Below are 14,807 nucleotides of genomic sequence, written 5' to 3' on the forward strand. Positions count from 1 at the left end.
AGTCTCTTTCTGCTGTGGGGAGGATGGATGTCCTACATAAAAAAGAAGGGTAACACCAGCACTTTTCTTCTTTCTTTCCCCTGTGTCTTAAGTGCCAGCTCTGGGCTCTGCTGCAGATTGTGGAAAGGAGAGAAAGAAGAGAGAAAGGCTTACATATGGCATGTTACATACATAACAGGTGCTAGGCTTTGGGGAAGGGTAGGTTTGCTGCAGTAGTTACTAGTTTTTCCCCATCTAGTGAGTGGTATTGAGTAAGACATGAAACTGCTGGGCCTCCATCTCCTCATCTGTAAAGTGGAAATAATAGTCTCTCAGAAGTGACATAGACATAACATCTGGAGGAAACTCAACTAGATTCATCTGAAGCTAGGAGGTCAGGTTGGATGCAGGTTGCCAGTGGAAAGCCCTTCCACTACAGTTTGACTTCCCCACTCAGACCAGTGCTTATCAGAGATGACTACCTCTTACCCCCAGCTATACCTTCTCTTAATCTTTTGAGGAAGGCCCAGATGTCTTGCCCCATAGAGGTCAGGTACCTTGGTGAGTATATGGGTGGCTTATGGGTAGATACAGGCAGATCCCAGAGACCTAGACCAGGCCCACCAGACAAAGGGTGATGGAAGCTGGAGGATACAGAGGGGTGGGTTTCCCAACTCCCAACTCAGATCCTGTTTATTCCAGGGCTTTGGAGACAGGCCTGAAGCTCATCCCTGAGATGAAGCCCAAAATACCATGTCCCTGGGGGCGGGACAGGGGAGGGCATCTGTGTTCCCTGTGACTGCCAGCTCCAAAGAACTGTGGGTCCACCCAGCCAACGGCACCCTTGCCAGGAAGCCCTAAATTTAGGTCTTCCTACCATGGAGGAGCTGTTTCCCTCCACAGCATAATTACAGTAATTATGTGCATTCAGATTACATGGTAATAAAATTAGGATCAAATCAGTCCAAATTGAAATCAGATGAGTTAGGAGCAAAGTAATCAATGACAACATAAATAGAAAAGCCCAAAAGGAAGCTCAAACATGCAGACTTGTCATCAGAATGGGGAGAAAGGTGAGCTGTTTAAGCAGACAAGAGCAGGTTGAGTGTCAGGCTAGATAGAGCTAGGGTTTAAATTGGTCACAGGCAGAAGGAGGCCTTGCATGTGGGTAGGGATGGACTACTGGCAGCTGGCCTGGTCTGGAGGCTCCCCCAAGTTCCTCCTGAAGCTTCATTTATACCTACTTTGGATTGTACTGAGGTATGAGCCTCCGTGCTTCCAGTGGGCAGGATTGGCTTGGTGTTCCATGTGATGAGTTGGTAGGTAGACCCTCCCTGCTCTTGAGAGTAATCTCTGTAATGACTTTTTGTCTAGTGTGGTCCTGTGTTGTCCATTGGATGAGGATCCTCTTCATTTACCCTGTCATGCACTTTGGTCCCTTCTCCTTGCAGAGAAAGTTTGCACATAGTAGGTGTTAACTTAGAACCTGTATTAGGTCACAGGCCCTAGCTAACCTGGGTAGGACCAGGTCTGCATTTGGCACAGTGGTTTTCCTCGCTCTCTGTGGCTAGTTCTTGGCTCACAGATGGGCATAAGGCTGAGAGGTGACTGTGGAGTGGCCACATGCAGCCTGCTCTCTAGGGAGGCCCGGAGAGGCACAATTTAGCCTCTCACCGTCTGTCCCCAAGGCTGTAGCAGGAAAGGTGGTCTGATGACAGACGGGAACAATGGTGTATAAGGCAAGGCAAGAATCCTGAAGGGCAGATTCTGTCTCTTGGCTTTTGTATCTCTCTGGCTCATGTTAGCCGCCAGCAAGCCCATACATTGCCTAGTCAATCCCTGTGAGCAGGGGACAGAAATCTGGGGGTGGACCATTTGCCCTGGCTTATAGGACGGGAGGCTGAAACTGAGACATTTCAAAAACAAGTTGTGCTGGGCAGAACCAGCCTGGGTGGCTGTGTGCCCTGAGATGGAGCACCTGTTGTCCCTGTATCCCAGGCCAGCAAGGGAACCCCCAAGCAAGGTTGCCCCCTGATGGGGGTCGGTAGAGGGACTTGGATGGTCACATGCTGGCTGTCAGCTGGGAAGCTTTGCAGCAGTAGCTGGAGCAGGTCTGGGGTGGGGCAAGGAAGAGTATGGCTCCCTCAGAGCTCAGCCAGAGGCTCCTGGATGGGGTAGGATTTCCCAGGCTTTCAGCCTGGACAGTAGTCCTCAAAACCAAGAGGCCTGCATGGCAGCCTGCTGCATTGGCTTGGTCTGCAACCTGCTGGGGCCTCCTTTTTAGAGCAGGAGGAAAAGGAGATGTAGGTAATTTTTAATATCTCTCCAAATACATTTTATGTACCAAGTTGGAAGCTTTGTAGGAAGCTTGGAGGACAGGATGTGCGTGTGTGCTGTGTGTCACAGACAGCAGAGGAGGTTGTGAAATGGAACACCGGTGTATGCATCTTCAGAAAGGGTGTACATCCCCTGGGGCAGCAAGGGTGTGGGAAAGGCTTAGGCTATAGAGGAGAGAACCTAGAGGTCTGATCCCTGCCTGCCTCCTTAAACTAGCTATGTGATTGAGAAACTAACTCATTCTGAGCTTCGTTTTCTCATCTAGAATCTTGATGTCACAACCAGTGTGATAGGGTGGCTGTGAACTCACAGAGAAAGTGGGGAACATCCCTGGTTGGCACAGTGCAATGCCTGGTAAATGGTCACTGTTGCTATTACAATCCCTTCAAACTGGTGGGCACTCAGAAAAGATGTGGCCTACGAATTGGTGCTTTATACCTTAATCCCAGCTACTGAGGAGGCTTAGACCTGGAGGAGCTCATTTCAAAAAGTCCTCAAGATTCTATCTCACAGAGAGAGAGAGGAGAGAGAGAATCCATCTCCAATTAACCAGCAAAATGCTTAACTGGACACATGGCTTAAATGATAAGAGTATCAGGTATGAGTAAAAATGCTGAGAGAGAATCCTCTAAGATCAAGCCTCAGGACCAACCCCTCCCCCTCTCCCCCCTTTTTTTTTTAATTCGGGAGTGGCAGAGCCAGGAAGATAGAAGCCTTTATGAGGCAGGGGCAAAAATTAATTAATTTTTAAAATGCCAGCTCTCCTGCCACAGCCTTGCAGAAATGAGAGAGTGCCTTCTCCTCTCTCCCAGGAAGGAAAAAAGTAAATTTCCCAAAACAATAGGTTCTGAGCTCTGTGGGAAAGAACTAAGGAAAAAACAGGTCTCTTTAAACAGAATCCTGTAGGCTCAGAAAGGACATTTCTCTTATCCCCAGACAGAGAGAAAAGTGTAGAGAATTTGAGGGTAAAACTTCTTTGGCTGCCCTTGGGGATAGAAGGCAGCTTGAGCACCAACTTTAAGCGCCAGCAACAAGGCTGCTCATGGAGGGACCAAATTAGGAAAGCTACAGACAGGGGAACTGAAGGAAGTCGCAGGGAAGTTTTTCCTTATATAAAGCAAAACCAAACAATCAAAATGTCCTACGCATCCTGAGAAAGATTAAAACAAAACAAAACAAAACAGAGGCTTGCCATGAATCTCAGTCTCGGAGCCAGTAGACCTGAGATTAAATACAGTTCTACCACCTCCTAGCTGACTGACTCTGGGTGAGCCATGGAAGTTCCCTGTGCGTTAGAATCTCCAGTGGTGAAAAGTCTGTTCATTAGGTAGCTGTGGTGCTGCAACATGCCAAGTCAGCCTCAGTCTGTCTGGATTCACAGGAAAGCAGGGAGGCCCTTCCTGGGTTTTCATGGGGCGGTCACATGACTGCCCTGGGGAAAGGAGCATGTTATGACAGTCTGTGGGGGTGAGATTGACAGGAACACTGAAATCCTCACCTAGAGTATTTTGGAATAAGAAAGGGACCCGGTGTTATAACCTGAGCTGGTCACAGAAGCAGCTGGTTACCACCAGCTAACCTGAAGCCACAGAAGGAAGTGTTTGGGGTCTGGAAAAGGGTACCTCTCAGGTACCAGGCAGGGGAAGGAAGATGGCAGTGATAGCTGGTAAAAGTGAAGGGACTGGACAGCCCCTTCTGGGGCTGGCTGGATCATCAGATTAGAACAGAGACTCAGATCACATCTCTCTAGTGGGTTGTGGAAAAGAATACTTGAAGAAAATTTTAAATAGGCCATAAGAGAATAGGATATGGGGGGAATATAGTCCAGTGTGTTACCTGTGGGAAGGGTGAGTTTGTGACAGCCAGTGGGTCAGGTGGCTACTTGTCCATGTGTCCTGGACATGGATGGGGTCCGAGAGCTAGAATACCCAGCAGACAAGACTGACCAGGGCTGTGGGATCATCAGCTTGTCCTACAAAGTCTGTTTTTCTGTGACTAGGAGCAGTCCAAGAGATAAAAAGCATGCAATAGTACCCCCCACCCCCCATTCTAGAGGACCTTTAATGCTACTTTGTAATTTGTAAGTGAGATTGGTTTTTTTGTGTGTGTGTGTGTATATATATATTAATATTATATAGACAGACTACATATATGTAATGTTAACATGACATGTATATAACATGTGTACACATTTGATATTAGGCAAATAACACTTGGAGCATTCTCCATGTCTTACCACTTTGTCCTTCCAGCAATCCTATGAGGGAGACACTGTTGTCCTCATTTTACAGAAGAGGGAACTGAGGCACAGCAGAATGAGTTGCTTGAGGTTACCTAGTTAGGGAATGATCATGTCAGGACTTGAGCCTTGGCAGTGTGGCCCAGAGCTTTGTTCTAATCAATGTGTATCACCAAGCTGCATTTGCCTGTCTGCAGAGAGCTGGTTTGTAAGGAAGGAACTGGTTATGGAGTTGTTGGGATTCTAACACTTCAGAGACAAGATGGCAGAGCCAGATTCCTAGGGCTTTCACATTCCCACACTTGATTAGAGGCTAGGGATTGTGTATTATGAAGTGGTTTTTTTTTCTTTTTAATTTAACTTCTGTTTTTCCTGTGACAGCATTCTCCCTATTTGCTAGCTAGTTAGAACACTCACCTTTACTAATACTTCATGCTATTGTGCTGTATATTGTCATACTTGATAGGATTAGTATAATATTTTTCCTTATTATCACTGCAATGATTCCACATGCAGAAAGCCTGCTTTGTGAGTGGTACTCAAAATAGTAGCCAGGTACAGATAGCTCATCCTGTAATCCTAGATACTCAGGAGACAGAGCTGGAGAATCTTTGTTTGAGATCAATTTGGACAGAAAAGTCCAAGAGACTCCATCTCCAAAATAATTTGCAAAATGGCAGGCTAGCAGCATGGCTTAAGTGGTAGAGCAGCAGCCAAGCAAGTGCAAAGTACTGAGTTCAAACCTGGTACCAGGAGGAGGAAAAAAAAATGATAAGAAACCAAAATGGTGCTGGCCATGTAAGAACATAGCGCATTCAGCCTTATGAGTTTTTCCATCTCCCTCTACATGGCGGATTCTGTATTCTTCCAATGTGGTGGTGGTGGTGGTGGTAGTGGTGTGTGTGTGTGTGTGTGTGTGTGTGTGTGTGTGTGTGTGTGTGTGTGTGTGTGTGTGTGTGTGTGTGTGTGTGTGTGTGTGTGTGTGTGTGTGTGTGTGTGTGTGTGTGTGTGTGTGTGTGTGTGTGTGTGTGTGTGTGTGTGTGTGTGTTTCTCTCACATGGCTTACTGTGGCAGTCCTCAAACTGGAGGCTCAACCCAGATCATCTTCCCTTGACTAATGACCTCTGTCTCAGGATCTCAATTGTATGCTGTCTACTCTCCCCAGCGATGGCCATGATCATACTCCAGGACTCACAGACCTGCCCCTTTCCAGTGCTGCTGGGGGTGAAGGGTAGCCTGAGCAGGGGTGAGGTGGGCAGAGTGGCCCTGGCCAAATCTCAGAAGCTGTCTGGCGTGAATGTCACTACTCCCCTGGTTGACTGTGTGAGCCTCTGGTGGAGACATCTGTGATTAGAAGGTGTTGATGCCTCCCACTGGGTGGGGTGGAGGAAGTAGCCCTGCCTTTTCTGGAAGCTACTGCACCAGGCACATGGCCCAGTTGGGTGACAGAGAAGGGGAATTATTTGGAAGCACATGGTGGGAATGGACATGGCTGCTGCCCCCAACTGTCATGTTTCCTGCCACCTCAGCAGGCCTAACAATTCTGTGTACCCCAGTGTCTGCGAGGCCTCCCTTCTGTGCCCTCTGTGTCCTGTATTGTGTGTGATGATGTGTGTTATGGCGATGTGGTGCATGACCCTTGCCAGTTGGTCCTTTTCCAACTGGAACAGCACCCCACCCCCTGCTCTCAGGACAAAAACAACCCCAGGCCTTTTTCCTCTGAAAGTTCAAGCTCCCTAGCTCCCTGCTCAGGGAGGGAGCAAACTACACTAGCCTGAGTGGCAGTCTGTCCTCTCTGCAGGGCTGGCCATGTCCAGCAAGGCACATGTTCCCAAGGCCAGGACCTCACCCTGGCTCCCCTCTGTCTGCCCAGCACAGAGCCCTACAGAGGCCTCTGAGGAAGGAGAGGCATGAATTGACCTATCTCGGGTTCATGATCTGAACAAAGCAAGATTTGGAGAGCTGGAACTCTGGGTGAAGGGCAGCTTTTCCCTGGGAGAGCACAAAGCCCCTTGGAGGGGTAACAATAGGTTCAGGGAATTGCTTGCTGGTAAAGGAAACAGCTGATTCTTCCACTCAGTTCTTGTATGACCTAGACAGCTTTTTGGCCTCTGCTCATGCTGCTACATGTGAGGAATTGCTGTTCTTGCCAGCACTTGCTCAGCAGTGTTCAGGTACCATGTTACCCGCCATACCCAGTGACCTCTGCCTCTTTCCTCTTTGCAGCTGGAGGAGGCAGAGCACTTTGCCATGATGGTGATTGGCCTTGGAGAGGAAGCTGGAGAGTTCCTTCCCAAAGGCTACCTGGCTCTGGGTCTCACCTACAGCCTGCAGGCCACTGATGGTGAGTGCTAGGACTCAGCTAGCCTCTGCTTGGGGACGACCCCAGTTTCTGAACTGCCTGTGAGGCATCTTGTCCCACCAGTGCCACTCCCCATGGATACTGTCATCTTTCTGACATAGCTACACGTTCTTGTACATACCATACACGGACACCCCAATATGTGCATGCACGTAACCCTCAGTTCCTTTTCTACTCTTGCTTGGACAGCTGCCAATCTGATACTCCTCCTCTGGACCCAATTGTCCTACTTGTAGGCCCAGCTCTGGCTCTGACAAGACCCAGGCTGCTATCCTGTGAAGCTCCTGGTCAGTCTCCTGCAGTGCCCAATACCCTCCCCCCCTGGCAGCTTCATTATGCTTCTCATAGGCCCATCTTTACCCTCACCACCATAGTTGTCTCTGGGATCTTCCAAATCTCCCTTCATATATGACATAGTGCTGAGTACACAGTAGGTGCTTCACAAATCCTTGTGCTTAGCTGTCCAGACCCTGTCCTTCCTGTCCAGACCCTGTATTCTGTCCTCAGCTATGCCAGCTCAGACCCACATCTTCCCCATTTATCAGATAGCCACTTACTTTTGTGTTCTTGTAGCTTGAGGGGACAGAGTGATGGCCCCCATCCAGACCAAAGCAGGAACAAGATTGGGCCCTTGCCCACCAGTCCCTGGTACAGGCCATGTTGAGGGAGCTTACTTTGTTTGGCTCAGAGGCCCTGCACAAACCTCACTTACCTGAAGAGAGGAGAAGCTGGGTAGGGGAGCTGGGTACAGACTGGCATTAACCATTCCCTGTCTGCTAGTGAAGAGTCGCTAGTCACTTGGTCACAGTCTGTTTTATCAAAATGGTCTCCTGTGCCTTGAGCCTTTGTCTGAGCAGCAGTGGCTTCTGCAGCTGTCTAAGCTGGGGAGCATGGACAGCTCTGTACCTGGTCCTACCCAATCTGATATGGTAAAGGATGGACCTAGCCACAGTCATGGAAAGGCTCCTCAGGTGCTCAGTGTGGCACTAAAGCTAAAAATGCCTGCCCTGCTTCATTTAAAGCTGCATGCCATTTACTGACAAAGTACTAGATTGATACAACTTGGTGGGTAAGGAAGCCTGGAATTGGTGGCCTTTTGGGGATTGGGCCTCTCAGAAGGAACATATTAGTTACAGTTTTTGGAGGCTTGGGCCTTTGAGAGGGTCACATGGGTTTAGGTGGCAGGGAAGGCCATGGAATGTGCTGGGTGGCTGAGGCAACAGTGTCAGCCGGGGCTGCTGGACCTTGAGGTTTGCATACTGAGTCCTGGTGGGCCTTCCATCTGCAGAGCTTCTGTGTCCTGGGGATGGGGTCAGGAGGGGACGGTAACTCTCAGTGCCCCCCTGATGATTCAGACTTTGTTCTGTCTCCTGCAGCCACCTTGAAGTCCAAGCAAGATGAGCTGCACCGCAAGGCCCTGCAGACACTAGAAAGGTGAGGAGACCTTACAGCCTGCAGAAACCCTGTCTGTCTCTGGAGGCTTGAGGTAGTATTTTCACATGCTTTGCCTCCTGGGCCCTCTGATGTGTCCACCCTCTGTGAAATGGAGAAGTCTGTGGCTCCATTCTGGGTAGAGAAGCTAGAAGTCTTTGATAGGTCACATAGTTAGCAAGGGCAACCCATTGAGACAACCAACTGAGCCCCACTCTCATCTCCCGTTTCTCCCTTCCCCTGTCCCACAGATCTTGCAGAGATTTCCTGAGAGCCTGAGGTCAGAGGGAAGGAAGTAGGAAGGGAGGGAGGCAAAGCAACAAAGCCCTTCCCTCTCCTCCCTCCTCTGTCTGCCTCATATCAGTTATTCTAAGCTCCCTCCATGTTGGAGCATGTGGCATCCCAGCCCCACGCAGGGCAGGTCATTCCCCAACCATGAAGGAAGATTCCATGCCTGGCTAGCCCCCTAGAGCTCTAGAAAATGGGGAGCATCAATGGAGCTTTTCATTGTCAAGGCTTCTTGCCCAGAGAAGGTATTCCCAGTCCCTGAGCCCTCGGGGAGGTGTTAACCTCTGACTTTGACAAATGCTCAGAATGGCATGGATGTACCCGCTGCCATTCCCCACTTCCAATTATAGGAAGGATCTGCCACCTCCAGGCTGTCTTCCTAGAAGGCCTCTAATCTCAGCTAGTGCCATCCTTCCAGAACCTCTGTCCCCTGCTGTGGGTTGCCTTTGGGCCTTCTGTCTGAGTTGTCATATCTCAAGTGGACGCCCCACTGGCAACGCCTCCCCCCCGCCCCCACCCAAACCTAATGCCCTTGTAGCACCCAGCACAGTGCTGGTAGGCTGCAGATCCAAGTCACACACTTGATGCGCAATCATTGGTGACTGACTTGACTGTCTCTTCCTATGCAGAGCCCAGGAACTGGCTCCTGATGATCCCCAGATCATCCTGTATGTCTCTCTGCAGTTGGCTCTTGTCCGACAGGTTAGTTGTCACACTTCTTGATGGCCAGATCCAGGGGCCCTGCTGTCATTCCCAATACTGTCTGCACTTTTCTCCCTTCCTCTCATATCACTCCCTTCCCGTGACTCACTCACTCCTCCACTACCTCCATGCTGCACCCACACTGCTGGATTCCAGGCCCTGGCCCAGGCACTGGTTTCCTGTGTGTTTCTCTCCAGGAGCTTCACTCTGCCCCCAGAAATCTAGATGGAAAGATACCTGAGATAACTTACTTTATATTTAGCCCTCTGTAAAAGAACCTGGTGCTTTTCTTGCCAATCAAATTAATGATAAACTATCGGTGATTCATTTTTTCATCTCTGTAAGTATTTACTCATCTCTGCCGATTGGCGCCCTTCCTCCTAGCAAGATAGCTGGCTGGGCCATGGGAGGCCTCATGCCCCACTTCCTTGGGGATCCTAGGTCTTGGCAACCTTGAGGTTGAGGGACCCTGTGTGGATTCTAGGCAGGCACTCCACCATTTGAGCCATTCCTCCATGAACCTGTTTTTGAAGAGTCTTGCTTCTTAGCAAAGCTCAAAGACTATATCTCAGGCTCACCAACCAGCCAGACCATAGCTGGCTGCATCAAAGCAGTGAGGGTTAGCCCAGGATAATGGCATCTATTCTGGCAGAATCACAGAGCAAAGGCAGCCTTTGAATACAGACAAGCCAAGCTTTTAACCACATTGATCTTAGCTTCCTTCTCCTATTTTCCTTGGCTTAGACAGTGAGTTTCCCTATGTGATAACTCTGGGCTTGACCCTGGTGTTCATGGCCTACACAGAGGCCTGGTGAGACCTGGCCAGTGCAAGAGGCCTGGCGGAGTAAGGGCTAGAGGATCCTCTTCAGGTCACACAAGAAGCCGATATCCAAGACTTTTTAAGGAGCAAGACTTCAAAAAAAGGTTCCTGGAGGGGTAGATGCCTGGCTGAAGTGGTAGAATTCCTTCCTAGCAAGCAAGAGGCCTCTAGTTCAAACACTAGGATATACCTCAGTGGTACAGCACATTAGTTTAGCATATGAGAGGCCCTGGGGTTCAATCTCTAGAACAGAAAAAGGAAAGACTTAATGAGATTCCAGGAAGGACAGAGCTGCAGCCCATGCACAGTTGCTAAAATAAATATAGACCTCCCAGGCTGAGGGAAGATGTACCCCAGGTCTAGGAGGAAGAATCTTACCATTTTCTTGGCTGTGGATCTTGGGGACTAGGAGGAGGACACTCCCACTGTGTCTGTTGGTGCTTCTGCATTGCCCAACATTTCCTGTTCAGTGCCTCATCCTCAGCACTCTAACAGGACCATTTCCTCCTATGGTAGAGAACTGCAGCTCAAGAGAATTGCTTTCTATGGCCTAGGTGCCAGCCAGCCAGGGGCAGAGCTAGCATGCTTGCCTCCCCTCCTTCCATCAGCTACTCCTACTTGGATCACCCCTCCCCTTCCCTCCCCTTTCTTCCCTTCTCTTCCCCTCCCGCCCTCCCTTCCTTCCTTCCTTCCTTCCTTCCTTCCTTCCTTCCTTCCTTTGTTGGTGGTGGTCATGGAGCTTGAACTCAGAGCTTGGGCACTGTCCCTAAGCTTTTTTACTCAAGGCTAGTGTTCTACCACTTGAGCTACAGTGCCACTTCCAATTTTCTGGTGGTTAATTGGGGATAAAAGTCTCATGGACTGGGCTGGGAAGGTAGCTCAGTGGTAGAGCGCTTGCCTTGCATGCCTGAGGCCCTGGGTTCGACTCCTAAGCACCACATAAGCAAAAAGAAAAAAGCCGGAAGTGGCTCTGGGTTCAAGTGGTAGAGCGCTAGCCTTGAGCTGAAGAGCTGAGGGACAGCGCCCAGGCCCAGAGTTCAGGCCCCACGACCGGACCCAAAAAAAAGTCTCATGGGTTTTCTGCCCAGGCTGACTCTGAACTGTGGTCCTCAGATCTCAGCTTCTTGAGTAGCTAGGATTACCCATGTCAGCCACCAGCACCTAGTTGAAGCACTCCTTTTCATCATCTCCCCCACCCCCTCTGTGACTGTACTGCTCCCTATTAGTGGAGCTCCAGGAAACGGCTTCCACTCATGGCCAGGTTACCTCTCCCTTAGGCTTCCATTCTCCCATTAGGAGATGCTGCCGCCCAATGTCTTTCCAACTTCTTTTATGCTGCACTAGAAACCTGCTCTCCCCTAGTTCCCATGGAGGTCCATCTTTGCCAGGTTGTCTGGGGGATATGTTTTATCAAAGCACATTCCTGCCTTCCAGTGCCCAGGGCTCACTTGAGTTGAGTACCTCACACAACCCAGGGGACGGTCCCTAAGCTGACACTTTCCTTTGGCAGATCTCCAGCGCCATAGAGCAGCTGCAAGAAGCTCTAACAGTGTGCAGGGACGATGCCAATGCCCTCCATCTGCTGGCACTGCTCTTTTCTGCCCAGAAGCACTACCAGCATGCCCTGGATGTCATCAACATGGCCATCACCGAGTACCCCGAGAACTTCAAGTAAGTTACCCAGGGACCACTGATAGGGGGCTGGCTGAATATTCCACCTCCACATAAATAGATACACATTTAGCCAGCTGACACACATGGAATAAATGTGTACTTTGTGGATATTCCTTGGGTGGAGAGACAAGAGGTATGGGTCCCTGAGGACTTAGTGTTCTGTATGAGAGGTGTTGGATAGTGAACTTACGCTGTTCCTAAGCCTCTACAGGTAGCTGAGGGTGCCCAGAAGGGAATGTGCTAGAATGCACGTGTGCTGTGCTGTGTATCCATCTAGCTCTGTGTGAGCCTCCTATGGGCACCAAGGTATAACTTCATCATGACTCTGATTGATGCAGGTAACACTTACTGGGTGGGCAGAGGTCAGGGGGGGCTTTCCAAGCAGGCCAGCTGCCTCCTCTTTGCTGGAGATGGGAGATAGTTATCTCTGCTTCTTCATATTTACTACAGCAGCAAGATAACCTGCTTCTTGGAACAGGGTTCAAATTACTCCTGGCCCAGGCAGCAGTGGGTGGGGCAGGACTAGGCCTCCTCCCTTTCACCACAAAGGACCTGCCACCATTGAACTAGACACTGGGGAATAAGAGCGCGCAGGGCCAGCCGAGGCTGGGAGGTGATGTTACTCTGTGGGAAGGAACTAGTGGGAGGTCATCTTTTGATTTCTGCCCTTTTCTCCATACAAACAAGTGACACTGGGAATAACAGTCATTGATACTCTGAACCCCAGAATCTTGAATGAAAGACCCTTGAGAACCCCAACTCTCACCTTGTTCCACTTCAGGGTCTGAGAGAAGGCTGTTATTTTGCAGAAAGCCAAGAAGAGCTGAGGTCCTAGTTACCCCAGGAAAGGTGGCCAACTGGTTTGAGTGAGCAGGTTCACAGAGATTCAGGGAATGTCACTGGGTGTCACTGTGGTAGTAGGTGGTAAAGGGAAGTTGCAGGTATCCCAGCCCAGGGAGGCTCCCCTTCTGGGGACACCTGGACTTTGACCTCTGGCTGTCCCTAGACCATTAGAGACAGGGCTGACCGCAGAGCAGGGCTCAGGTTTTCCTGTACCCTGAGCCTCCGTCAGAGGACACTGCAAACAGTTGGTTCTGTTTGTGGCTTTGCCAGGTCACTGGTAATAAATAGCTAAAGAAAGTACTTAGGGTACAGGACCTCTGAGCCTCACCCTGTTTTACCCTCATGTGAGCTTCCCCTGGCGTAAGTGCTCAGAATCCTCATGCTGCATGTTTCTTTGCCCTCTTTCCAGGCACATCTTAGCTGACCACAGCAGACTGTGGCCACTACAGTAGGTCATCCTTGTATTTGATGAATGGCCCTGATTCTGAGCCTTCACCCAGCCTTTAGGAGGCCATTGAATTACCTCACTTTATAAGACACTTGAGAATTCTAAAGCACAAGTAAAGCAGGATGGACAAGAGATACACCTTGGCGCAGGGATCCCAGGTATAATAACAGCATTACAAGGTTATCAAAACTTTTAGCCGGGCACCGGTGGCTCACGCCTGTAATTCTAGCTACTCAGGAGGCTGAGATCTGAGGATCACAGTTCAAAGCCAGCCCGGGCAGCAAAGTCCGTGAGACTCTTATCTCCAATAAACCACTAGAAAACCGGAAGTGGTGCTGTGGCTCAAGTGGTAGAGCGCTCTCCTTGAGCTGAAGAGCGCAGGGACAGCGCCCAGGCTCAAGAGTTCAAGCCCCATGACAAAATAACCAACAACAACAACAAAAAGGTTATCAAATTTTATAATGAAAATACACAGAAGAGAGATTTCTCAGTACTGGTACCTTGCTTATTAACAAACTCCATCTTCATACTTGTCAGGACCTCACCTGACACACTTCTGCTGACTTGTGTCTGCATGTGTACCTGTCTATGCCAGAGTATGCATGGGTGCCAATGTATACACATGTCTGTGTGCATGTTCTATGTGTTGTACATACCTGTGTGTACCTCTGCATGTACATGTGTTTACTGTGGCCAGCAAGGCCTCAGAAACAGAAAGGAAGTCTGAGAACCTTAAGATGGGTAGGAAGAGGTTCCTCATCAACCCTGAGACTGAGTGTATATCACTGAAGAAATAAGACACTAGGTGAGGCCGGTGTCAGATATTTTAGCAGCAAGTCTTTTTCCAAATAAGCTCTGACATGGAAACCAAGATCATGCAGCAGATGAGAGCGGAGTTATGGCAGAAACAAAGGTATTGGTACTCTGCCTGGTTGACCCTACCTTGTAACAATTAAAGAGACCTTTCTATTCCAGTGCCTGGATTTTGCTGCTCAATGCCTCTTCTTAACTCCTCTTCCTCCTCCTTCTTTTCTTCTTTTTTGCCAGTCCTGGGGCTTGAACTCTGGCCCTGGGCACTGTCCATGAGCTTCTTTTGCTCAAGGATAGCACTCTACCACTTGAGCCACAGCACCACTTCTAGCTTTTTCTGTGTGTGGTACTGAGGAATTGAACCCATGGCTTCATGCATATGAGGCAAGCACTCTACCACTGAGCCTCATTACCAGTCCGAGACTTAACTTTTCAAAACTAGACTTGAGGCCCACCTGTGTGGCCAATGGTCAGGGATTCACCAAGATCCCATTAACCTATCACCAACCCTGCCACAGTCCCAGCCCTCTTCTTAACTTCTGAGCTGAATCTTCTACCACTGGCCTGCTTTTATTGGGGGAAGGAGGGAGGAAAGCGGTAACCCACTCTTGTGTTGAAAGTCTGATTGAAGATAAAGTATGTGAGATGCACTAGGAAATGACGTCTCATCTGTGGAGTGTGAAGGGAAGTCGGCTCCTCAGCTTCCCTGACCTTACAACCTCCATCTCCTCCTCTGTTTTCCAACTGTGTTGCGGGCTGAACAGCATTTCCCTGCCCCTAGCCACCGTGGCACGTGTGAGCCTGGCTGTTCCATTCTAAGCAGACATGCTCTGTTCCCTCCAAGGTCCTCACAGACAGATGGTCCTGGCTTTGA

The 14,807-nt window shown here is 49.6% G+C and overlaps 1 protein-coding gene across 1 annotated transcript in view; it reads left to right on the plus strand.

Moving 5' to 3' along the window:
- Positions 1 to 14,807, plus strand: part of Ttc7a (tetratricopeptide repeat domain 7A) — a 120,687-nt gene that overhangs the window by 68,203 nt on the left and 37,677 nt on the right. Inside the window, exons 12-15 of the mRNA XM_070025536.1 lie at positions 6,782 to 6,899; positions 8,294 to 8,351; positions 9,266 to 9,338; positions 11,669 to 11,829. Coding sequence (XP_069881637.1) covers positions 6,782 to 6,899; positions 8,294 to 8,351; positions 9,266 to 9,338; positions 11,669 to 11,829 — 410 coding nt within the window. The remainder of the gene's footprint in view (positions 1 to 6,781; positions 6,900 to 8,293; positions 8,352 to 9,265; positions 9,339 to 11,668; positions 11,830 to 14,807) is intronic.

This window comes from Dipodomys merriami, unplaced genomic scaffold (assembly GCF_024711535.1).
Source record: "Dipodomys merriami isolate MVZ:Mamm:240054 unplaced genomic scaffold, mDipMer1.0.p SCAF_17, whole genome shotgun sequence".
NCBI lineage: Eukaryota > Metazoa > Chordata > Mammalia > Rodentia > Heteromyidae > Dipodomys > Dipodomys merriami.